This window comes from Lagenorhynchus albirostris, chromosome 3, assembly GCF_949774975.1.
Source record: "Lagenorhynchus albirostris chromosome 3, mLagAlb1.1, whole genome shotgun sequence".
In the NCBI taxonomy this organism is placed as follows: Eukaryota; Metazoa; Chordata; class Mammalia; order Artiodactyla; family Delphinidae; genus Lagenorhynchus; species Lagenorhynchus albirostris.
The window spans coordinates 161,734,675-161,760,183 of record NC_083097.1 but is presented as its reverse complement, the minus strand read 5'-3'; the positions used below and the strand labels follow the sequence as shown (position 1 = coordinate 161,760,183).

Sequence of the window (25,509 nt, the reverse complement as noted above, 5' to 3'; positions counted from 1 at the left end):
GCCCGCACACTCTTTTTCTGGTTCTATTTCTTTTTTTGTTTATGGGACGCACAGGGGCGAGTGGAAGTTTTCCTCCCTGGCCATACACACAAGCCTGCCTGCCGTGCTATGAATAGAAAGAGAAGAAGAAAGAGAGCTCGGAAAGTGTCGATGCCAGCAGCACTTCCAGGGCAGGGACCTGGCGCCCAGGGTGTAGCCACCCTTTCCCCCGGTCTGGCTGCTGCTCACAGGAGCACTCCCAGACGAGGGAGGCAGGCCCCCCCAGCACCTCACAGCCTCCCTCTCCCCAGCCCCCAGCGAGCTCAGTGCCTCCCTCGGCGGCGGCCCACACCCAGCCACGCACGCTCCATTAGCAGTGAAGAGGGATGCCAACGCAATGCAGCTCTGCTCGAGAAACTGCAACAGTTTATTAAAATAGCCTCCTGTCACAGCACTCCACTGACAAGCACTACACGCAGCCACAAACACAACAGCCAACCCCGGGAGGAAGTGACAAAGGCACGGAGATGGACACTACTTCCAAACACAGGGTCCTGCCTGTGCACGACCACCACCACCACCACCACCACCACCACCACCTCCTGAACTCTTGATTCTTTGCTTTCTCCAGCTCTGCCCTCTCCACTTGGTCTGTGTTTAGTGTTTCTTGGTTGGAGGAGAGGGAACACTCACCTACCTGTGCCCCGTTCAATTCAGACTAAAGGGCCCAAACCATATGGAGGAAGGTGCAAGAGCGTGAAATAAGAGCCCTAAAGGAAAGGAAGAGAGCTAATAAAGGAAACAGAAAGCAGGAAAGAGCTCTATCAGGAAACATGAGACAACCCTGGGGAAACCGAGTCACCAGGAAGAGCTCCCCAGGGGAACCCCTGCTCTGGACCTTCCACCCAGACAGGAAAGGTGAACATGGGGGAGAGAAGCCAGGAGTGTGGAAGCCTCCACTGGGTCCTCTCCGGTAGGGGCCCTTGAGCAGCCATGCTTTAGGCCTTTGAGAAGCAGTAAGGAGGGGACAGTTATTAAAGAAATGGAAGAGCAGAGGAGGACATGAACACAGACAGGGAGAGACTGGTCCTACTCAGAACCCAGTCCCTACAGCTGCCCTCTCCCCAGGTGGGGCTCAGCCCTCAGCTGGCAACAGAAAGGTCACTGCTCACTCTCGCCCCTTTCTTCCCCATCTGAAACCCTCTGCTCGGTGGCCTTTACGCTCAGCGGAAAGGTTCGAGGAAGAGGGCCCCGGGTGTGACCAAACAAAACATGCAGCCCTGGGCTGGCGCTGGACCCAGACAACAGGAACAGTGCCGCTCAGCACCTGGGACCCCAGTCCAGGCCCTGACTGGCCTGACTGGCCGAGAGAAACAGTTAGAGGCGAGAGAGCAAGAGGCAGGTGTCACTGCAAGACAGGCCTCTTAGGGTGGTGTTCAATAATTAACATCACGTTAATAACCAGCTTGGGTCCAATTAGTCAAGGATATTAGCTGAGTAACATAAGGTACCAAACCCTGTCTCTCTCCACCTTGAGAGAAGCAATGTTACTTTCTAAAGATGAGACGAAACAAACAAAAAAATGTAATAAAGATGAGATGGTAGAAACTACAAGTGAGTTTATATTTGGCATGGGGGTGTGTTTTTCTGGTATTTTGATTCATACTAAATATTAGACACCAAACAGAAAACGGCCAGTGTGAGCCTCCGAGAGAATTCTACCATGTTCCATCTCACAGACCACCATGCCAGGTGCTAAACATGGGTCGATTCTGAATCCGGTGGTGCAACTGGGTAGGTGGCAAGGGAGATGGTGGATGCAAGGATCCACTTGTAAGTTAGAGAAACAGGACAAGATCCATGATTCACTCCTGGATGAAGGGAGAGGTCAAAGGTCGATGGAGTGGTGGAGAGACTGCACATAAAAGTGGCCCAGGAGGACCAATGGAGTGTCTCCATGGAGCCGCAGGGACCCACTGCACCCCCTCAATTCTCCCTTAACAGGAAGAGCAACAGGCACTTCCCAGGGGAGGAACAGGGAAGGAGAACAATCATCAATTGTCCTTCACCTGCCAGTGGCCTGTAACCTTGAAGGTGGGCTGAGAGGATTCCCAGGCAGCACTCTCCCCTCACCCTGCTCCCACAGAGGCATCTGGCTCTGGCGGGGGGTGGGGGGGGGGTGCCGGGCCTGCCTGGGTGAGCAGCCAGGGTATTTCTAATGACTGGGTCTCTCTCCCTCCTGTGGGGCACACAGAGAAGAATCTCTCAGGTTCCAATAGAAACACTTGGCGAACCCAACCCCTACAGCCCCCTCCTCCTGAATGCCACTGATGGCGGCTTTCGGTCCTGGACACGCCCCTCAGAAACCCCAGACAAAAGGGGACTGTCCCCCTTTTGTTAAGAGAGTAGAGGCTCCTGTTGGAAGATTACCTGTCCCAGTCTCGGTCTTGGCTAGGAACTCAGATACTCTGCACCCTGCACCCCGATCAGAGCCAAGGCAAAAAAAAAAAAACCTCTGAGGATTCAAGGCTTCTCCAGGGCTGAGCCACCTGAAAATGTAAGGGCTCAGGGGATGGAGGGAGCAAGGGGACAGGCAAGCCTTGGAGGAGAAGGAGAGGGGAGGGGAGAAAGGGAATGAGAGAAAAAAACGGAGGGGTAAGGAAGCCAGTGATGCTGGTGACAGTAGTGAGCAAAAAAGAAAATTAAAGACAACAAAGAGGAAAAATTAAGGAAAAGCAGGGAAATTCGAGGGGAAAGGTATTTTCCCTCATTTAACAGAAAAATCCCAGAAGCCAGAGATTCGACTTTTAAAATTCACATGGGCTTGTAGTTTGTGGAGAGGAATTTTTCTGCCTTTGTGAGAGAAAGACCTCTCTCATTACTGTCACGTATATAGAATTTGATTTTTTTTTAAAACAACAACAGTTTTCACTGAAACATTTCTGAAATACCCATGCTGGTTTCAGCCATCACTAGGAAAAATGTGCCTCCAAAAGAAAAAGAATGAGCAGGCCGTAGGAAGAGGAGGAACAGGGGGAGGGGGAAAGAAGGAGAGAAGGAAGCCCAATCCTGAGAGAGCAAGACAAGCTGGGCCCAAAACTGCAAAGGGAGAGAAGGACAGAGATGCAGGGAAAGAAGACGCAGCTGAAAAGGGAAAATGAGCAAGGAGAAAAGATACGGACTCTAGGACGGGGGAAGAAGAAGAATGAGAAAGAGAAGCAGAAGGGGAAGAAAAGAAAAGAAAAACTAGCTAAAGTGACTGCTTCTAGCTTGAGAAAGTTAAGTGTGTCGTTTTCCAAAAATCCACAAAAGAAATGAGGCCTTCTGGATTATTTAAGGGAAAACAGGGGAATGTGTACAGAATCTCACTCATATACACAGTATTCAAAAATATTCAAGGAAACAAAATAATTTTCCCAGCCTGAGACGGGTTTTGCAACTGGCCTATACCTGCCAATAGTAAAACATCTAGACGCACAAGAAGTTATATCTTTAAAAACAGGGCCACTATTTGGAGGTCACTTTATCTTTAAAAAAAAAAATCCTATTTGTCCACACCCTGCTTGCTTTAAGGCTCAGATTTATTCTTTCAGACCCTGGGCACATGCTAGTTTTATATATGTCCGTGTTAATTTGGATAACTGTACACAGTGCAAATAACTGACAAAAACCTACATAGGAATTACCAGATATATCAGGATCCATTTTACTACTGCATATCTGCAGCCTGGGTGAAAAAAGATGCAGGAAATTTTAAAAGGCCACAAATAGAGCCCTGATTAGCCTGTCCAATTCCCGGGATTTTATAATTCAGCGTTGGCCTGAACCGAAAAGAAGCCAACTTCGTACCCCTGAGATCTTCCATCTTGTCCCAAAGAAGAAGGGATACAAGAAAGCAGTGGCCCGACTCCCGGACAGAAATGGAAAGAGAACCCGTAGGCAGCAAAAGGAAGGGGCCGGCTGCTTATCTGAGAGGTGGGTGGGGCCTCCCCTCTCTGGGTGGGGGGGGGGGGGGGCCGGGCAGGCAGGAAGGGGCTCTGCAGCCACAGTAAAATCATCCAAGAGTCTGGAACCGCCAAGCATGGAAACCAGAATATGCACATTGCGAGGAGACTCGGAGAATTTGGACAAAGCGGGTTTTTGGCTGACTTGGGCCTGTTTTTCTCTGCCCAGGAATGGCGGACCGGACGGGGGTTTTCTAGCATCCTCAGCTTGCTGAATGGATTTGCCCTGCACCCCTTGCTGGGTCTAGGATGAGGCCTGCCTCAGAACCAGGCTGCACACTCCTATAAACCAACACCCACCCCCTTCCCTTCCTTTTCTCCTCCTGACTACAAACCGGGAGCGGTGGCCTGGGATCGGGCCAACAGGCAGCCTCATTCTGGCTCCGAACACTACCCTGCTCCAGGCACATCTCCCCTCTCCCTCCTGGCACTGAATAAAATCGGGCAGGAATAGAGGTATTGGGGGAAGACGATCTATTCTCTCTAGTGCAACTGGAAATTGTTTACTTTCATCCTCTACAGAGTATGGGAAACAAAACCCTAGTCTTTAACTCACTATTTTGCTTGAAACTTTCTTGTGTCACCAAATAGAAGTAAAAGCCGGGAAAGTCAGAGCCCGGTCGTCCATTCAGGGAGCTCTGTGAGGACGGGACCCTCCGAAGGTCAGAATGAACCAACGCACAGGACAGATGACAGTCAAGGGCTTCAAGGGGCAAGGGCAGTGCGAAGCCTGAGCCTCACCCACCAGGTCGGTCTGGAAAGTGTCACTCCATGGTGGTCAAGGGTCCGGGAAGAAGGAAGAACCCCACAAGCCAACTTCACAACTTTCTCTAAAGAAAAACTGACAAAACGCATGGTAAGGGGAGACTAGCAGGTGAAGATGAGGTCTGTGCCCAGCGCATTGAGAAAATATCTGGAGGGCAAGAGAGGAGGCCAGAGCAAACAACAAAATGTTGAAAACTCTCGCCCAAGGCCCGGCTGCCAACTACTGACCCCAGAAAATGCTTGGGGATCCTCCAGGGAAGATGGTCCTCTCCCCTCTCCCCACCACTCGCCCTGCACTTTGGAGACAATTCCTGTGGCCTTCCCAAGCCCTCTTCATGAGCTCCAAGAGTTCCGTCAGGATGTTTTGACACCCCCTTGCTTTGCCAGGTCTATTCCCCCTGCCACAGGAGAGAAGGGCCAGGGCAAGAGGAGAGTTTCTCTGAGCTCCGGGTGCCCTCTGCCTGGTCTGCACTCCCCTAGACCCAGAGAGAACCTCTTTCTTGCAGTTGCTGTGGCAACAGGCAGTGCCCAGAGCCTGGGGCAGAGAGCCGGTGGCCAGGATGGGAAGAGCCTGAGGTTTTCACTGCTCAAGGGCTCAGGGGAGCTGGATGGGCCCTGTCCAAGCAAGCGGCTTCCCCCAAATGTACAGTTTTAGGAGTTGGAAGGAAGACATTTTTCAATCCCTCAAAATGTATTGTTCTCCCCAACTATTTTATTATCAGGATCATTGCCAAGGAAACCCGAGAATCCTTATCCCCCCGGTGTCTAGCCCCTTCAGAGGCTGGCACCAGGGTGCCCAGAGCTTAGGACCATGCCCACCCCTCGGCCACAATCCGTCCCTCACTGGCTCCCTTTCTTTCTTACCCTCTCTCCCCCTCTGTGTCCTCCAGCTCCAACACAAACTGTTTGCATGGGAAGTCTCCCTCTATGACCCGATTCAGCACACACAAGAGAAAACTGTGGGCGACAGACCCAACGTCCTAACGAACTTGAGTTAATTAATGCTAAGGAAGAAAAGAGGCGCCCTCGCTCTGTTGAATCACGGTTCACTAGCCCTTTCAGTTTGCTGTGGGTGGAGGAAAAAAAAAAAGAGGCTTTTTGGTTCAAATATTTTTGGGGGGCGAAGGGAAAACAAAAACACCGCAGAAGGGCCGTGGAGGGCGAAGCTGTCAGTACCTGCCCAAAGGAGCAGAGGCAAGAGCGGCCAAGCGTTCTCCCTCAAGCTTCTGGCCTGAATGGTGCTGGAAAGGCCAAGAAGGGGAAAGAAAAGGAAGGGGATTATCAACTGATTGCGGGCCTGTTCAAATAAATCGCTCCAAAAAATTATACTGTCAGACTGTAAGATACATACATATACATACACATTTTTTTTAAAAGCCCAAACCCAACAATTTGATTTCGTCAGAGCCGTGAAAATGTTTTAACAGTGCAGAAAACCGAAGTACGAATGGCACAAGTACAAAAAATTTAAGTGTGCAGAAAAAAAAGAAGAGGTGGTAATGGGGAGGGGGAGAACAGCTGCAATTTTGCTTTCCAGATGTTGAGAGCAAAATGTAATTGGCATGTAACTTCTTCCTTACCAATTTCTATCCTTTGGTCCTGAGATGTTAAAATCCTACAGCTAAACCTAAGTCTGCAGGTGGTTTCCAGGCACTCCGCACATGTGGAGGAAGGAAGCCTCATGGGCCACATGCCTGAGAGGTTTTTTATCAGCCCACTAATTTTTACAAGCCCTCCCACCATTCCTTAGTGGAGAGGCCTGAGCAAAGCAGGCTGGAGAACTTTCTTATTTAAATAATAATAATGATTATTATTATTTTGTAACCCTCGGCCTTTACTTTTGAGGCTGTGCCTTCCTTTTTAAAAAATAAACTTTTTAACTGAAGTGTGGCACACAGAAAGAAGGCACACAGTTCTAAGTCTTCCACTCGATACATTGTCACAAAGTGAACACACCTGTGTACCTCCACCCAGATTAAGAAATAGAACATTTTCAGCACTGCTCAAGGCGCCTTGAGTGTTTCAACTACAGAGTCCTCATAATTCATATGCCTTAGAAATAGCTCCTGCCCGCACCAGCAGCCTCAAAATTGAGCACCTATGTATACACGCACGTTACAGAGCCAAGTGCACTGCTCACGTGACCACAAAAATTCGTAGTGAAAAGAAGCCGCTTGAATCCTCACTGCTGCAGACGGGTTTCTGCGCCTCTGTCTGTCTGTCCGTCTCTCTCTGTGCTTGCCCAACTCTGATCCCATCAACAGGGCAACCAACTATGCAGCGGGGTTAGTGGACAAGCAGGGCAAGTGTGGGAGACAAACTGGGCCCACCGAGCTGAAAGCTGACTGACGGGAGTAAGCAGGCAGGGACTGGGGGGCCCTGATATTAGGTGGTCATGAGGGAAAAGTGGCTCTGCAGAGGCAGGGGTTCCTGAAGAGTGAATGAGCACGCAACAGGACAGGCTCCCCTCGTCCCTGTCCAAAAGAGCCTTGCAGGGAGAGGAAGGGAGTAGCAGTGGCAGAAGGGGGCCTAGAGAGTGAGGGGGTCCTGGGGTGGAGCTGCCGCGGGAAGGGAGGCCCAACTCTGCTGCATCTGCCTCCCTCTTTCCCTGGCTCCAGCCCCAGCTGGCTCCCCCCTCACTTTCACTCGCACTAAATTTACTTTAAAATTTTAAAATTAAATTTTAAAAAAAGCAGGAAAGAGAAAGCACTGAAGGCAAAATACCTCCCACAATATCTTTCCAAGGGGAGAAAAAAGTTTCTGCTTATGTAAAAAAAAAAAAAAATGCAAGGGATCGCTGAAAAGTCTAAGCACCGAATAACAAGGTAAATAAAACAGGAACCCTTTTAATTAAAAACACCTGAAGCAAATAAATAACTCCCTTTGCAATGCGAAGCCACTGCACAGCCACTGGTGCCTGGGGCACAAGCCCCTACCCCCAATTTCTTGCCCTCTTTCCCCTTTCTTTCCTCACGGGAGCTGCGTCTTCCCCAAGCACCAACAAAGCCTCTTTTCCCTTCAAGCCCGTCCACCCCACACCTGGGGGAATGACCAGGACAGTGGCTCAGCCTCCCACCAGCCTGAAGCAAACCTCTGCAGCCCTGATGAAATGTTTCTTCTTCTGTTCCTACATCTCCCTAGGCTGTGCCCACCACTGGCCCTGGACCCTGCTCTCCTGCCCCAAATCTAGGCCCTGTGGGTAGTGGCACCATCCTGGGGCTGGATGCCAGCCCCAGCCCAAGTAGACAGCTCTCTCCCCTACCAAGGGCACGGGGCTGCCAGGGCAGGCTCTCGAGGACCGAATTTTCTCTTCCTATTGCATATGAGGCTGGGAAGAAAGAACTGTTCGGCTTAATTTAAAATATGACAAGGGATCTGAGCTCTCTGAGGCTTCAATCTTTAGAAATACTGGATTACTTGATCCTTTTTTTTGGCGGGGGGGCGTGCAGGGTAGGCGGCGAGACTGTGCATCTGAGACCCCACACCCGCCAGCCACCGGGTTTGACTCTCCCACCAGCCGGCCGCCAGGGAAACGCGCCCTCGGCTGGCACGGGGGTACCAGAGCCCGGCTCCTTTCTTCCTTTCTTTCTTTCTTTTTTAAATCGCTCTAGCGAAAACCAGGCAGTGGGTCAGGGCCCAGAGGCAGGGGAGGGAAGAAGAGAGGGTTGTCTCTGAAAGAGGGGGGAAAAAAGGAAAGCGAGCCTCCAACTCCGGGAGAAGAACGGCCGCCGCGGCAAGTTTCCCGGCTTGTGCCAGTTTGGGGATTTGCGAATCAAACCGGAGCGGAGGGAAGGCGATTGGGAAATAAAGCCCGCATTAAAACTAACTAGCTTTGCCTAAAAGTGCGCTTTCCACCCTTAAATAAGACAATACCGAGGGGAGAGGAGAGACGAATTATTTCTCACTCTTTAATTATTCCAATGCTTAGCATTATTAAAAAAAAAAACCGCACACATTAGCCAATGATATATTCTAACCCTCAACAAAGCTGGTATTTTTCTCTGATTACAGACTTTGCGGTGGCAAACCCGGGCTCCGACGACAGAGGCAGTGCAGAAGCGCGCTCCTAAATGAGACACAATTTTATTAAAATCATAATAATTCCTCGTATTTCTATAGCGCCTTTTCACGGGCAGAGATCCCAGGTGCCCCATGCCGGTTCTACCAGGGAACCGGCGACCAAAAGCTCAGTCGCCAAGCAGGCGAGGCTCGAGCTCCACGGACAGCCGACATGTATTTCTTCCTTTCTCTTTTTTTAAATGCCTGTTTCCATTAAACAGCCTCTGTCTCACGTTAAGAAAAAAAAAAAAGTACAAAAACTCCTTACAATTTTTAAAATAATTTTTTTAAAGAAGAGGGAAAAGATGACCCGAAAAATAAAAGGGGGGGAAAAAAGAGGAGCTAAGTGTGGTCTGGGAGCCTGAGAGGAGTGGATGCGACTGGGATGGGGCGCCTCCCATCCCATCGAGGGTGCCGAGCGCCGTGTCAACCGCTGCCCCGGGTCACCTCCCCAGTCGCAGCTGGAGCGGGCTGAGTCATCCGCACGTGGAAAAGGAAAAGGACCTAACACCATCAAAGCGCCCTTAAGTAATTCGGGCGATGAGAAGTCGGGTTTATGACTGGCTTCCGAGGGGCAGATCGGGAGGCCCCTGAGTGCTTTCTCTGAACGCCCGGGGGCTGCTCGAGCTCCGGGGGTAGACTGGGGGGGACGCCTTCCGGACACTAGCTTCCCTCTCGAACAGGTTAAGTCGGATCCACTCGGCGCACACGTTCTTTTTCCACTTTTCCATCCTCTCCCCCGGCCTGCCCAGAAGTGCTGCAAAATGGCTGGAAGCAATGGGTGGAGAGGCCTTAGCGCCCCAAATTCAAGAAGTCAGCGCCGAGGGAAGGCGGTGTCGATCAGAGGATATCTGAGGGGGAAATTTTTTTATAAAGGTTCTTAGAAGCTGCGCAACTCCCGCGGCCTGAGGGCGGAAAAGAGGGAAAGGGAAAGCGCATTTTCTAACACTTAGTCACATTTCTTCCCTGTGCTCGCTGGAGGCCAAACGCCCCCCAACCCAGCCAACCCTTGAAACAAACAAAATGCTCCCCTGGTAAATTTCCCCGCCCTTATTCACACACAAAAAAAGAGGCGACTTGGGGATAAATGGGGAGGCTCTTCCGAGGCTAGGGGTCTGGAGGCTGAGACGCGTACGAGGGATTCTCTCCGTAAGGGCGCCCCAAAGTTGCCCTCAAGATTCTGGGGCAGTTGAGTTCAAAAAGTCCCTCGAGCAGCTAAAGAACAGGAATCATTAACATCGCATTCTCCCCAAAGCCCTCTCGTTATCCCCTGTCGGGTATCAAGATGGCACAGGAGGAGGGACAATGAGGAAACGGCGGCCCGGAACCCCACGTCGCGCGCCTGGTGAAGGGACCGAACCCGCCTCGAGGCCAAAACGCCGCCATTTGAGCCCCTTCTGGCGCAGGCCTCTGGTGCTGCAAATGGCGAATGTCCCAGAACGCGAACCAGGCCGGCCCTCGACGCCCGCACCGGGTTACTTTCTGCGGGGTCGCGGGGAGGGGTTGGGCCGCAACGGGGCTAGAGGGAGCCGCGCCTGCGCAGTGCGGGGTCCGAAAGGCCGCCACAGACCCCCTCGGGGTCTAGTTGGCATCATTCTGGTGCTTCTGGCTGCGAACGCAAACGGCCCTAGGCCTCGCCTGTCGCCGCTGCTCCTTCACACCCATTCCCGGTTTCCCCTCACCTGCCCGCGGGGGCAGTGGTCCTCACTCCTCATTCAACGCCTGGAGCCGTTCCGCCTGCCGAGCGACACAACCTTGTGCCACAGGCGCTTTCCACATCCGGGGCTTCAACGCACCACTTCCCGCCTTTTCGCCTCGGCGCACGCGCACGCCCGACTTTAAGCGCTGGCCCTCAAACGCCCTCGGGTCCCGGCCGTCCGCACCTTGGAGGGCTATGCTGTCCCCTTCTACCCTGTGGTGCGCGTTGCAAGTGACAACGACAGTCAGCACCCAAGTTCCGCGCGTGGAAAACACCCAGCCCTCCCCTTGCCTGAGCCCAGGGGAGGCCTCGCCACGACCCTCACCCACCTATGTTGCCCCCCAAGCCAAGCGTGAGCCAATTGCAGAGGGTCGGGGAAATGTCACGCACTTAAAGAATACCCGGGAGGTGACAATGAAAGGAGTCGCAGGAGGCGGGAGCCTGGCGAGGGGCATACGCTGGGGCTAGCACACGGGCACCGGGCACCCGCTGCACGGCTCTGCCGGAATTTCCACAAACACACGCGGACTGGGGGGCTTCAGGGCGACGTGGGGGACGGTCTGGATCCTCCCCTCGGGGCGCTCTGGAGAAGGCACGGAAGTTGATCTTTCTTCGGCGGGGCGGGGGCATCCGGAGCGCTTTGGTTGGGCAGTGGGGCCGTCTAGGGAGTCTTGGGACGCCCTCCCCCCACCTCTGTTCAGCGAGGCGCTTCTATTTTAAGACATCTCCCATCCCTCCAGAACCCACCCACACTCGCTCCTGAGGTCCACGGTGCTCACAGGGAACCCGCCTCCAAGCCCCGGGCGCACCTGAGGGAAAGTCCAGGAGGGCTGGTAGCGCGCGGCCTGAGCTGCCAAGCTGGACTCAGGGGGACAAATGGAAGTTCCACCCGAGAAGTGGGGGGGGGCATTAAATGGCCTCTTTGTGGAGAGGAATTGCAGGCCGTCACTCAGGATTAATTTAAGCAGCAACAGCAAACACACCAAAAAGCAATGTCTGGCCACCAGCACCCACCCCCGCGATTGTGTTTCGGGGAGGGCTTGGGGATTCGGTGATGTAGCTCGGCCTTTCGTGGGAAGGGGGTCCCTAGCCTTTAAGAACGAGGGGCGTCCACAGTGGGAAGGGGGGAGACTGCTCCTGCCTCGCCCCACGTCCCTGCTTGGAGAAATGGGGTTTTTTGCAGGTTTGGGAAGAAGCCGAATAGGGATGGTAAAACCCAAGTATAAACGTGGAGCGGGAATGGGGGGGAGGTTCTTACATATAAGAAATGTATATAAAGGTACACATTTCCAATATAAATATAGCACATGCAGGGGCGCCACTGGGCAACAGTTCTGGGGCGTCTCACCTGCGCCCCAGGGACATTTGGGGAGGCGGGTGTTCTAAGAGAGATGGGGGCAGTGGGAATTAGGCCTCCGATTCCCAGTCCCCTCCCCCAAAACCTGAATGCGGTTTTGCAGCCAGGTGCCCTGGGCGGCCTGGCAGGTGTGCAGCTCACGTGAAATACACGCGTGTGCAGACTGGGGAGGTGTGTGCCCGCGTGGGCCTGGAGCCACGTGCGTGGGCACTGGCAGTTCCTGCAGGCTCACCTAAGCCCGGGACCCCCGTGGGGACGCAGGGCAGTACCAGCGCTCAGAACCTCGGTGAGGATGCAAGCAAGAGCGCATGGGTGTGTGTGTTTTGTGTGTGTGTGTGTGTGTGTGTGTGTGTGTGTGTGCGCGCGCGCGCGCGCGCGCGCGCCCGCGACCCCATCTGAGGTTGGGAAAGGGTATTATTTATGGTGGGGGTGTGCTCCCAGCAGTCCCATTGGGGCGTGAGGCCCGTGTATGCGTATAAGCTGGCGGTGCCTGGGATCCCGGTCGGGGGCGCCTGGCTAGGGCACACTGGCGACAGGGGTCTGAGCCCCTGTGCAGGAGCGTGCTTACGTGCAGTGCGTGCGCGCGGCCGAGTGTCCGCTGGGGCTTTGGACCTGGGATTGCGCCCGCCCGGGTGCCCCGTCGGGGCCGATGCGCCGGGGTGTGCGCATGTGCTTGCCCTAAGGGTAGCCACGTGCGCCGGGGCCGCCGTCGCCGCCACGCCGAGCCAGGATTTGGCCCCTGAGCGGGCCAGGGGGCAGGGCCCGCCGCCGCCCGGCGGGTCTCAGCGGGATGTCGTTGGAGCGGTGTTGGTTTTGGCCGTGGCAGCGCTAATGGGGGAAGCCCCGGGGAGCGGGGCGGGGGTGGGGTGGGGGTGGTGGAACAAAGAAGGGGAAAGCGAGCTGCAGAGGAGGAGGAAGCGCCCTGGAATGCGGAGGGCCCTGGGGAGTAGGGGTACAGGGCAGCCCGAGTCTCCCGGGCATGGCTTGGGCCGAGGGACTTGCCTGGCAGCCTACGGCTTGCCACTCCCACCCCCAACTGTGGATGGAGACAGAGGTTTTGAAGACCCAGGACTTCTCTGCCTTCCAGAACCCTGGCCCCAGCCAAAGGCTCCTACATATGGAATCCAGCAGAACCGCAGGCTGCAGCCACCGCGGTCCAAAAGGAGCAAAGTAACATTTGGGCTGGAGGGCATGGCTCACACTTCCTCAGGTGAAGGCAGACAGCGTGAGCCCTCTTACGCAAGGGGCCAGGAGGCCCCTTCCCCTGTTTCCTGGCTGGGCTGCTTAGAACCTCAGTTTTTCCCATCTGGGGAATGGGAAGGGAACTCCCATGGTGGGGGGTTAGAAGGGGGAGTCTCAGATGGATAGGAGTGGGTTGAAAAGCAGTGAGATCTGTTTAAATGTCGCTTGCCCCTGGGGGCCTGGCTGAGTAATTCCTGCCACCCCACTTCTAGCCTCATGACCTTGGCACGTGACCTTCCGGCCTGTTTCCTCATCTGTAAAACAGGTTACTCATACCTGCCTTATGCTGAGAGGGTTACAGGAGGTCACGTGCACCCGCCCACCCACTGCCCAGGCATAATTGCTCGGGAGTTGGTAGCTGTTATTTTTATTGTGAGGAGTCTATGGCTGTGACAAGCTGTGACGCTTGGTGTGATCGCGTGAGGCTGGCTGTGTGTGTGACTGTGCCGCTGTGTGTGTGTGCGTGTGTGTGACAGGTTGTGTGTGAGACTGTGCGTGGACGACAGATTGTGCCGGTGTGCGGCGGTGCCTGTGACAGGCTGTCACTGCGCGACAGACTGCGGGTGGCGGGGTGTTGCGGGTACCGACTGTGAGTGGAGATGAAGCGGTGTGTGGGGCTGGGACCAGGGGACCCCCATAAACCTATCTCAGTGAGGGTCTGGCTGACAGTGAGATGGGGAGGCTCTCAGGGCCTGGGGGCGGGTCAGTCCGGTGTCCTGTCCAGCCTTGGGCTTTCTATTGTCCAGCGGGATCCCATCTGCTTACAAACCTCAGGAGGGGATGGTTCAGAGGGACCCTGTGAAGGATCTTCCCCCTCCCACATTGTGTCAGCTCAGATGCCCACCCCCCAGCTTCTTGCCAGGAGGCTCATCAGGGACCTCAGGGCATGGAGGACCCCAGGCCTGTCTGGCTTCGGTGAGGAAAAACACACCCCAAGCCTGTTTCCCACGATTTCCCTGAGCTCCAGGCCTGGGCAGGGCTGGTGGAGACCCAGAGAAGGAGGGATTTAGGGAAAGATCAAGAAAAGCCAGGAGAGAAATGGAGGGAGCGGGGAGAAAAACAGAGACCTCCCTGGGAACTGGCAAACCTAGAGTTGCTGGAGGTCGGGGTCTCCAGTCAGGGTGGACACCCATCAGGTTTGCAGAAATGCCAGATGACACCTATGAGCACTGCTCGTAGCCCACGCCTCACGCTCAGACCCTGCTATTAGGGACTCACTCCTCCCTTCAATGATTCCAACCCAGGCACTCTTCTCATCAGTGTGGGATTCTGCTTCTCACACCCTCTGGGCCCAGCGCCTCCTTCTACAGTTGGAGAAACTGAGGCTGAGAAAGGGGAAGGGACCCATCTGAGCACCCACTCACGCCCACGAGACCTGAGAATGCAGGACTCCAGGCTTCGTGGCCATGCACTCTCCCAGTGTGGAAAAACCTCACCAGCTGGAAAAACCCCAGGGCCTGTGGGCTGGGGGCAGCACACTCCAAACCCTCCCCTCCCCCCTGGGTGTGTCAGTATGTGTGCGTTGTGTGTGTTATCAGTGAGCGCTATGGTCCTTGCCTGTCATGTGTCTGGTGTCGCAAGCTACGGCATGATGTGTGTGTCCCTCTGCCGGTGCGGGCCTCTGTGTGTCTATGTGTCCGTTCAGGGCCAGCCCCTGCCAGAGAGAGGGGAGAAGCGTCGAAGCACCCCCCCACCCCCACCCCACCCCCCCGAAAGTGTGTCTTTGATACTTGCAGCCTCGGCAGCGAAAAACAAGTTTCCACAGGGCCGCCTTGGGCTGAGGCCAGGCCGTCCTCAAATAACATTTGAAGTTACTTAGCAAACTTTGTTTAGTGCCGAGAGAGGCGGGCAGCGAGCTGGGGTTGGGGGGGGCAGTAAACCGGTTCCTCCGAAGTCCCTTGTCCCTCTGGGGGCACGAGTGCCCAACGTGGGGCTTGATTCCCCCACCCCTGGCTCTGGACGGGGGGAACAGAAAACTTGAAGTCCTGGGGACGGGGGTGACTTGGAGGAGGAAGGGTTGGAGCACCCTACAAATGAAGCCTTGCTTTTCCCAGTCCAGACCCCCGGCTTGCACAGAAATGCCCACCTGGTCTCCCAGTGGCCCAGAGGCTGACACGAAGCCCCGGGGCCGGTCAGAAATGGGAGAGTCTGCACTTCTCCGCCACCCCCTTCCTGCAGCCCAGCTCTGCCAACCTCGAGGCTGGTTGCACGAGCTGGCTCGAAGCATGTTTCCCCCTCCAGACACACACTCACACAAGCACCCAGAAAGCCCCCCTCATGCCCATATGCTCGGCCCCCCAAACTCTCTCTTCCAGGGTCCCAGCCCCAGGCAGCAGAGGCCAGAGAGCCAGCAATGGCGGGTTTGGAAGTGAGGTTGGCGCCTATGGGAGGGGGAGGGGGAGGAGATGCCAAAAATGGTGAGCCATTACAGGGAAGCAGGCGAGAGAGCGAGGAAGCGAGCAGGGAAGATGGAAGCCAGGCGGGCATCCTCGCCGAGCTCCAGGATGCAAAGGGGCAGCGGGAAAAGCAGCCCGGGCCCTTCCAAGGAGTAGGCATGGGGGACAAGTCCCAGGTGGCACGGGGCGGGCAGGGGGCCGGGAGGTGCCCAGCGTTCCCCCACCCCCACTCCAAGCTTCAAGATGGAGACTGGCAGCAGCAGCCGCTCGGCTCTGCCCAGGCATGGGGTGGGGGTGGGGGGCAGGCAGGGTGCCAAACCAAATGCCACCAGGCTGGGCACGATGGTTGCCAGCCAGCAGTGCCTACCCCACTAGCCCCAGCCCAGAGCCCTCACACCTGGAGTTCTGGGGGTGGAGGGAGATGGGGACCTAGTTGGGAATCGGGGGTCCGGCAGACAAAGCCAGGTCCCCTCAAGCCCTGGGCAGGTCCCCAAGACCCTACAAAGATGGCACGGCCTGGCACTGCCAGGGTGACAGGCTGGGGTAAAAATAAACTGGACCCGCCCCAAGGGAGCTAAATTGAGGGGCCCAGGTGGAAGTGCCACTCCGGGCCACCAGCTGCCCCAGCCCCACCCCCCAGCTCAGAGCGGCACAGTCGAGAGTGCCCGGTGCCCATTGACGCCCAGTTTCTGTAGAGAAGAGGCGCCGGCCATCTTGTCCCCAGGTCTTAGGCGGGCAGCCTACGGTGTATCCACCAGTACGGATAATGGATGACCTCAGACAGCAGTGACAACAGGCTGTGCGTTCCGGGCAGACGGTGGGGGCAACCATGCTAAGTCACGTACCCCTGACCTCTGCACCGCCCCCTTGCAGAGGGCAAAGGGCCTGGGAGGCCGCACTTGAGCTGTGGCAGAGCAACAGAGTTGAAAGTCAACACCGAACACCGAGCCACGAGGCCTCCCAGACCACCTCTGCTAAAACCACAGCTGCCCAGCACTTCCGAGGACCCTACTGTTGTTCTCTTTTCCCCATAACACCTATCGCTGTCTCAAGCGCTGGACCCTCCCTTGTTTATCGGGTTCACGGTCTACCCTCTCACCGGGGCTGGCACCCCCACTGATTTTGCTCCTCGCCGAGCCCCCAGGGCCTAGAACAGGGCCTGGCACCCAGGAGGTGCTTAACAAATATTTGTGGAAGGAATGCACAGGTCCCTGGCTGCACCCCCAGCACAAGGGCTTCGGCTAGGTGCCCAGCAATGTGTGGGAGAGGGTGTTGGGCCCTGCCAGGAAGGTGAGGGCAAGCCTGGCCAGTGGGTGTGCAGAGGGGATGAGATAACCATCCACTCTCATTCTGAGTCCTGGACAGAAAAAGATCTGAAGGTCAGAGCAGTAAGGATGGTTCAAGGGCCAACAGCAGGGACATACTTCAAATGGGGGTATGGAGGCCTAGAGGCCCACTCCGAAATTTGGTAAAGGCCAGAGAATAAGCTGCATTTTTGTCCCATCAGTAGGATTTAGGATGGTGGCAATCAGAGAAGAGGCTCAGGCTCCACCACTTTTCTAGCCCTTGGCCTTGTCCCAGGGTGCTTCTTCTCTGAGTCTCAGTTTTTCATCCATAAAATCAAGCACTTACTTCACATCAAGCACTGTTTTAAAGGACTCTGGATAAGCCAACTCCTTTCTGATCCTTACCACAACCCTGTGAGAGGACACGGAGGCCCAGAGAAGTTGAGCGACTTGCCCAGGTCACACAGCTAGTGAGTAGCAGAGCCAGGATTCAAACCCAGGAAGTTGGCTCAGAGGCCCCATTCCCCTAATAATGTCCAAATGTCCCAAATGCCAACAGTGCCAAAGTGGAGAAACCCCGCCCTAATATACTGTCAGACACACACATGGGCACAGCTAACCCTTGCCACACCCGCCTCACGTGGAAGGATTCAGGGAGACAAGCTAGGGAGGCACTTAGCACAGGTTGAGACACAGCGAGCACACAGCACACTTTAGCCATTGCTGTGATTTTTAGGACAAACGCTCATTCACTTATTATCCCACAAAACGCTTTCTTCCTGTATGATTCCCCCAGTCGTATTTCTCCAGAGTCAGAAACGAGGAGTCAACGGCCAGAGGATTAATGAGACAACCACACAGCGGACAAGAGTCTCAGAGGCCAGCCTCGCCTCCATCCTGGACGGTCTCCATGGCTGCCAGAAGCAAGACTGTGAGACGGGGGCCCCTAGCCGCTAGGCCCAGAGGGCCAGGGTCTCCTGGGCATGGGTGGGCATGTGGCCTCCCAGCAGTATCCCCCAGGCCTCTACAAACCAGCACAGGGACTCAGAGCTCCCAGTTCCCTCAGGAGAGGCTGGGGTGGTTGGATCTGCAGCTCAAAGACAGCCAGCAGGGCCAGCAAGTAGAGGGGAGGTACAAGGAGGGCAGGTCTCGCCTCTCAGGTGCCATTTCCAAGGAGGGCCAGGTGTGGCCCAGGTGTGAATGGGTGTGTGGGTGTGACCCTCGTCCCTGGGTGCTGGAGCAACATGGGATTGTGTACATGCCACACCATCTGCACCTGGGCTTGTGTGTGTGTGTGTGTGTGTGTGAGAGGTGGGGGGCCCTGCATTTGTGACAAAACCTGGGTCGTAGTAAGCAAGACACTGTGAGATACTGTGTCAGCTGGACTCTTGTCCGTGTGTGTGTGTGCGCGCGCGCGCGCAGTGGGTGTCGGGTTAGCTGGGCCCGTGTGCGTAACTGCTGACATTGGGGGCTGGATCATTATGTGCGGTTGGGGCCGTCCTGTGCACTGTGCGGTATTGGGCAGCTTCCCTGGCTTCCACCCACTAGGTGCCAGTGGCAAACCCCCCTCCAAGTGTGACAACCAAATGCTTCCAGACATCGCCAGGTGTGTGTGTATCACCATGTGTCTGACAATGTCACCGTGTGCGTGTGCCGTGGGCTTCTCACCACGTGTCTGTGGGGCCGTGAGCTCCTGTGTGTTGGGCGGTGGCAGTGCCTGTGTCTGTGCTGTGTGTCTCACGGTGTGTTACCGTGTGACCATGTGTGCCCCAGGGTCTGCACCCACATGTGTGTCCCTGCGTGTGTAGCACGAGCCTCTGTTCAGTGTGGCGGGCATCCCTAGGTGTCTGGGTGCGAAGGCGAGCCTCTGTGTGGGAACGCCTGTGTCTGTGTGCTATGCCAGGGTGTGCCGTGCCTGTGTGACAGCGTGATTCTTTGTGCCTGTGTGTGCCAATGAGAGTGTGCGACTTTGTGTGAGATGGACCCGGAATAAACCCCCGAGATGATTCTACTGAAGCCGATATTTGGACGGACCCTCCTGGATGATTCGGCCCCCACCCCCAGCTCCTGGCTGCCCCGGACTGAAAGCCGCTTCCTGGGGCCGAGGGGGTGGGGTGCGCCTCTGAGCTGCCCCTTACTCCAGCTAGGCTCCTGAAGATTCAGGTGGGCACAGAGCCCCCCCCCCCGCCCTTGCCCGATCTGTGCCAGGAAGGCTGGCCCCGAGCTTTCAACCAAGGGGGCAGGGTCCTCGGCGGCGGTGGTGGCATTGCCCCCTACCCACTGCTGGACACCAACCCCAGCTTCCCTCAGGGTGGGGCCCAGTGGGGGGAGAGCTCCCCAGTGCAACCCCGGCTTCCGATTGGCTATGGAGCGCCGCAGTGCCCGCCACCCGCCTCCCCCTCCCCGCTGGCGCAGCCACATCGGTAGTGATGGCAAACGCAGCTTGGCGTTCTGGGCACAGCTGCGCCTCACAGAGGCCTGCCAGCCCCACCAGAAGCCAGACACCCCAGCTCCGTGCCCCCGACCCCTCCCCACCCGGCCGCCCGCCCAGCCGGGCAGCATGGTCACCCCGGCCACCACTCTCTCGGGCTGCCAGGCCCAGTCCACCCAGCCCCCTCGCCCACCAGGCCTGTGCCCCCTTGGCCAACCCCGCTTGGGGGCCCAGGCCCCTGCACGCGGCCACTCCCGCCCTCAGAGGGGCTCCTCCAGAGGGGGGGGAGGCAGCAAGGAAGGGGGGCGGGGAAGGGGGGAGCTAGCCCTTCTTTTAGTGAACGCGCCCAGAGCTGGAGCCAAAAATCGAGGAGGAGAGATATTCAGACGGAGCCAAGATGCGTTTGGCAGGAGGAGAGAGAGAGAGGGAGCGAGGGAGCGGGAGGGGGGAGAGACAGGGAGGAAGGAGAGGGGGCGGGGGAGCAGGCAGGGGGCCTCAGTTTCCAAATCCACGCTCTCAGGGCCTCGGAGGGACAGCGGGCGGCACGGAGGTGTGGGACCTGGGGCAGGCTTGGCCGCTGGGGACGGTAGGGGGCGGTGGGCTCTGGCCCACAGAGACAGCCGGACACCCCAGCTGGCCAGGCCAGGACGGACACAGGCAGAAGCCAAGATCAATGTGCGCCGGGCAGACAGAGGGAGGCCTGTGGGCGGCCCAAACACACACCCGCACCTCGCCACACAACGGGCTTCTGTCCATGCCGGGCCAGGGGCACGGGTGGGGCCCATAGCAGGGCCACCATGGCCGCCCCACCTCATGGGAAGCCTCGAAGAAGCCAGCCTGCTCCCAGACACTAGCTTGGCCGCCATGGTGGGCACTTCACAAGGTGCCAAGAGGCCAAGGGAGGCCAGGGAGAGGGGCCCATGTGGTGAAACACACATTGATGGTCACAGGGACAAGCCCGGGACGCACAATGCCATGGGGGCGATACCTATAGGCGCACGCATTGACACAGGTATGTCAACACAACAGGCCGCCACGCACGGTAAGGCACACGGATACAACGCTTGTCACGACGATCAGACACCCAGAGGATTCGATGATTTGTTTAGTGACATACCACAGCGGCACCGTGACACAAAGACCACATCAGGTATCCCGACACACACGGTGACACACACCACCAACCCCACTGTCACCCGAATACACAGAGACGGAGCTTGGAATGGCCCTCAGAGACACCAGGCAGCACCCAGTGACATACCGTCCGGAGACACAGGGACATTTGGAAAGGGACCCACACACACACGCACAGCCACACTGCCGTCCTCGGGAAAATGGTGGCTCTAAGGCTCACCACGCCGACGGACGCACATGCGAATCGGGGAGAAGACGGGGAGCTGCTCAGGGATGTCTCCCCTGGCCCCTTCGCCTCCACATCCAGGGTTTTGGGGGTAGGAAAGTGCAGACGCCCCCTCCTTTCTCCCACCTCAGCTAGGAGGGACAGGAGCCCCATCCTCAGCGCCGCGTTGGAGGGAAGCACGGTTGTCCGGGCCTCCTCATCCTCCGTCGGTTCAGCTGGAGGAAAGTGTGAGACCCCACGCTTGCACTTCAAGAGCAGAGGACGGGAACCAAGCAGACCAAAAAGGCCAGGCTCCCAGCGGGTTGGAAGTGGAAGCAGGTGGTCAGTGCGGGGGGGATTTCACTGTCAGCCACAGCTGCATGCCCACCCCCTGCACATACCTGAAACGCCCGCTTGACCCTGCCAAGTGCCCACACAGGGTCCCGCACATGCATCCTGTCCCCGTGGTGGTCCCAGGTGACAATGCCCTGATGCAGAAATGATTCTGGAGCCATGCAGACATCCCTAAGGTCACCACTGGGACCCACCCAGGTCTCTAGGCTCTTCGCCCCACTCACATTTGGGCACTCATGTGCACACACACTCCTGCACAAGGCCTCAGAGCCCAGCCCCAAAGCGGGCCTGGTCGAGGTCAGGAAAAGGGGCCAGGGCAGCCAGAGCCCCCAAGAATGGCATCTGGTCCCCACGGGGCAGCCCAGGCCTTGGCATTCTCCCTGCCCCCTCCCCTACCCCCATCATCACCTCTCCCTGCCTTTCGCCCCTGCCGTCCCCTCCTTGGCCTACAGGACCCCACCTAAAGGAAAACCGCTGGGCCGTGAGCTGGCCTCTTTCCTCCCGAACTCTTCTCTTGCTTCCTCCTCCAGACAGTCCACCTGGATTTCTATGGTTGGGAGGTGCCTGACCCTGGCTTCCATCCCTCTGAAGCAGCCTACCCTCAGCTGGGAGGGCCCGGGGCTGGCCTAATGATGATAACCAAAATGACACGTCATTCCTTTTCTCGAGCACATGCCATGTGTGCCAGGCCTGACACTGAACCTAATCACAGCATGAGAGGTAGGTACTATTATTGACCATTTTGTTTTTTAATTTTTATTTATTTTTTTATTGCCCATGTTACAGACCAAGAAAGTCCTGTGTTTCGGGTCACAGGATTTAAGATGCAGAGCTGGAGCTCAAACCCTGTGCTGTCTTATTTGCAAAGTCTAACCCTCAACCTCTGCTCCCACAGCTCCACCTGGGAGCCCTTGAGGCCACACAAGACATTCTTGGCTGGGCCAGGACCCCTGGCTCCAGCCCCCAGAGAGAGGGGAGCCTCTTGCCCCCGTGTTAACTCAGCAGAGCCCTCGGCTCTGAGCTCAGTCTGTCCAAGCTCAACCTAACCCCAGGCATGGCCTACTCTGTCCCAGCTCGTGGCCACACACACCTCCCACCCCAGCAGTGGACGTGAAGCATGCAGGGCCAGACCCAGAGAGAAAATGCGCCATAAAAAGGAGGCCCCTGCTGGTGCCGGGACAGGGAGCAACAGCTTCACAGGGACAGAGGGGAGAGAGACCCAGGGAGAGAGCTGGGGGGGCATCAGGGAGGCCCCAGTCCATTCCCCTCCCCTGAAGGAGTGTGTATGTGGCTGCGTGGAAACAAGGGTACGTGAACGTTCCGCTGCTCCCGTGGGGCCATGTGGCAGGTAATGTCGGCGAACATGCGTGTCCGTATACACACCCAGGTGAGCCAACAGCCTTGTGTCCTGTGTAAAGGTATGTGCCCTTGGGTCTGTGTAAGTGTGGGGGTGAACACACACTTGAGTCAGCCTGTATTTGAATGTGTCTGGACGGTATCGCCGTGTCTCCGTGCGTTTATGTCGGTATACACATCCCATCTCAAGGGGTTTGTGTGTGTGTGCTAGTGGGGAGAGAACACAGGTCCACCGTTTCCTGTGTCCGTAAGTTCGTCTGTCCATGGCCGAACTTGCTGTGTCTGGACATCAGCATAAACATGTCGTTCATGTCCTCATCTTGGCGGCAGCGGTGGTGTATGTGTGTGTCCACATCCTGTGTGCCGCTGTCTGTTAAGGGTGCGGGGCCATCCATCCACCCCTTTCCCCTCCACCGAGGACTCAGGCCCGTGGCTGCAGTGGGCTCAAGCAGCTCCAGTAAGCACCCCGCCCAGCCGCCCTGGATTTCGATGCTTTTTCCAGAAGGAGATTTCCCCCCACACCCGCCCTTCCCCCTCGCCCACAGTGCCTTTCCCCACCAGGGCCCCGCTGCTCCAAGCTCGTTCCTGCTCAATCATTTATTGACTTTAAAATCGAAGCCAATTCTGGTTTGAAAAAAAGAAGAGAGAGAGAAAGAGAGACACACACCACACACACACACACACACACACATACACACACACACAGGCCAGAGAAGAGACAGAGTCCGAGACTCAGGGGGAGGGGGGGAGCAGAGATGGGGCCAGAACCAGAATCAGAGAGAGACAGGGAAAGACAGGGACAGTCAAAGATATAGGGCAGACAGAGATAGAGGAAAAGACAGAAACTGGCAGAGCAAACTATGGAAGCAGAAAGATTTATAAAAACAGACTAGCTCCCAGAAATGTGGCCGTCAGGAGGGGAAGGCTGGACCCTGCTGACCAGCCAACAGCAGCCTCCTACCCAGAGCTGAGGGGCTCAATCTAGCGAGTCCGTGCCCCCTTCTCTCCCCCGACGCCCTGGCATACTCAGGCCTGTGACACAGAGCTGAGCCCTCGCTCCCTTCGAAGGTGTCAGAGAGCCAAGCGCTGGCCATCACCCTGAGTCTGGGGGCTGCCCCAGCCCCTCCCTAGTCTTGTCACCAGTGGATCAGCTGGTACTTTCTTTCCCAAGGTCTGTGACATCTGAAGAACCAAGTTCTCACCCAGGCTGAGGAGGAGGGTAGGCCAGGGAGCCGAGGTGGCGGCTGGTGGGCCAGGGGCCGCTCACGCATGAGGTCTTGGTCCCACTAGGCCCCGAATATCAGCCACATCGGCCAGCCAAATGCGGCACCAAAGGCAGCCACAGCTCAGACCCAGCTAGGTGGGTAGGGTCGTCATGCGGGGGCCCAAGATGGGTGGCCGGCCAGTCAGAGGCACAGATATGGGGGTCCCCCACACTGCCATAGTGGCCAGAGTGCCTGCTCACACCTGCATGCACACCGTGATACATACGTGCGCATGTGTACCTCACCAACACATACTCACATCCTATACAGGAAGACCCTCACCCTGGGCCATACCCGTGTCCATACACACAGGGCTGCCCACGGCTGATCACAGGGCCACAAGCAGACCCCCGAGATTGACTCACACACACACTTGCATCTGTGGATACGAGAGTGTGGTGTGGGCATTCTGTTTGTTACGCGGGGGGCTGACACACACCCCTGACATACCCTCTAGCCCCTCGCCAGTACCACACCCACAGAGCAGCCATATTCACAGGGACTCCCACTCCCAGCCTGGGCACACTTGGCACACAGCTGGCAAGGCTCAGACTGGCAGAGGGGACAATTAGGACCCAGGCCTTGCCTAGAGACTCCCCCCACAAACGCAGGCCCTGCTGGCAGGCAGGGTTAGGAAGCCCCCAGGTGTCGCCTCTGCGGAGTCTGGGATGCCAGCTATAGCGTGGCCCAGCAGACAGTGCTACCAGGGCTGCTGTGGGGCTCTGGGCAGCTTCTGTGCCCTCTCAGAGCCAGGAGCCACCACCGGAGAGGGTGGGGTGGCAAGGCAGGCATCCCCCGGGCCTTTGCCGCCTGCCGAGCGCGGTGCAGAGAACTTCGCTGGAGGCGGGACGCGCTTTCGCAGCGCGCCAAGGTCGGCATAGCGCCCGCGGCTGACCCGGCGGCGTGGCCCCAGCACCGTCGGCAGTGTCCGCGGCTCCCGCCAGCCCCTCCCGCCTCCGGGCAGCGGGATGGGATTCCCCAGACCCGCCTGGTCCACCGAGCGGCAGCCGGGGTGGCTGGGGCCGGAAAGTTTAAGCCGAGGAAAGTTTTTTTTTTTTTTTTGTGGGGGGGTCGCCGCGGCTGCGGCGTCCAGGGTCGGCGAAGAGGCGCGGCCAGGGCTGGCAGCCCGCCCGCCCCTCCCTCCCCTCCCCTGCCCCACAGAAATTTGGGAGCCCCGCCATTTTCTTAGCCCCGCTCCCATGTGAGGCCTGAACAAAGACTTTGGGGAGACGCCCGGGCTGCTCGGCCCGCCCGGGGCACCCCGGCGGCACGCAGGGGCCACCACCAAGCACGCCGGCCGCTGCCACCCTCGGGAACCGCTGCGCCCGCCCCAGGGAGCGCCGCCAGACACAGTCCCCGCACTGCGCCCTCGGGACCACCCCCTGCCACTCTGTCATCCCGCAAACACTGCCAGCGGCCACGCTGTCCGGGTGCACGCCACAGCCGCCCACAGGTCGGCGGGAGTCCCGCTGCCCACTGCACCCCAGTCGAGCGCGCGCGCGCGCACACACACATACACACACACACACACACACACACACACACACACACACACACACACGCAAACACGCACTCCCGCTCCGCGCTACAGGGGCAGCGCCACGCACGCAGCCGGCAGCCCCCGGAACCCCCAACAGGCGTCTGCCTCCTGGCCAGGGTCGCACGCGCACGGGGGCGCCCGCACGCGTGGCCGGACTCCCCACCGTACGGCTTGCACCCCTCGGCCGCCCGTGGACTCACTCCCCCCAGCCGCCGCGCGCCCCCTCCGCCCTCCCGCCCGCGCCGCCGGCCGGCCTCCTGCGCCCGCTCCCCTCCCGGGTCGCGCGGGGGCGGCGGCCGGTACCTGGGTGAGGCAGTACGGGGAGTACATAGCTGGGCGCCCGGGCGGGAGCGCGGCGGCCGGCCGCGGCGAGGGGAGGCCCGGCAGGCGGCGGCCGCGCTCGGGCTCCGGCTCTGGCTCGGTTCCTCCGGCCTCCG

At 57.5% G+C, this 25,509-nt stretch overlaps 1 protein-coding gene across 2 annotated transcripts in view; it reads right to left on the bottom strand.

The window, feature by feature from the left end:
- The window catches only part of NFIX (nuclear factor I X), a 95,278-nt gene extending 69,769 nt beyond the window's left edge, over positions 1-25,509 (bottom strand). The window contains exon 1 of one of the 2 annotated variants that reach the window (XM_060144956.1): positions 25,376-25,509. In XM_060144956.1, coding sequence (XP_060000939.1) covers positions 25,376-25,402 — 27 coding nt within the window. In that variant the 5' untranslated portion in view covers positions 25,403-25,509. Of the gene's footprint in view, positions 1-10,489; positions 10,511-25,375 lie in introns of those variants that run through there. The other variant, XM_060144961.1, reaches the window with a different exon arrangement.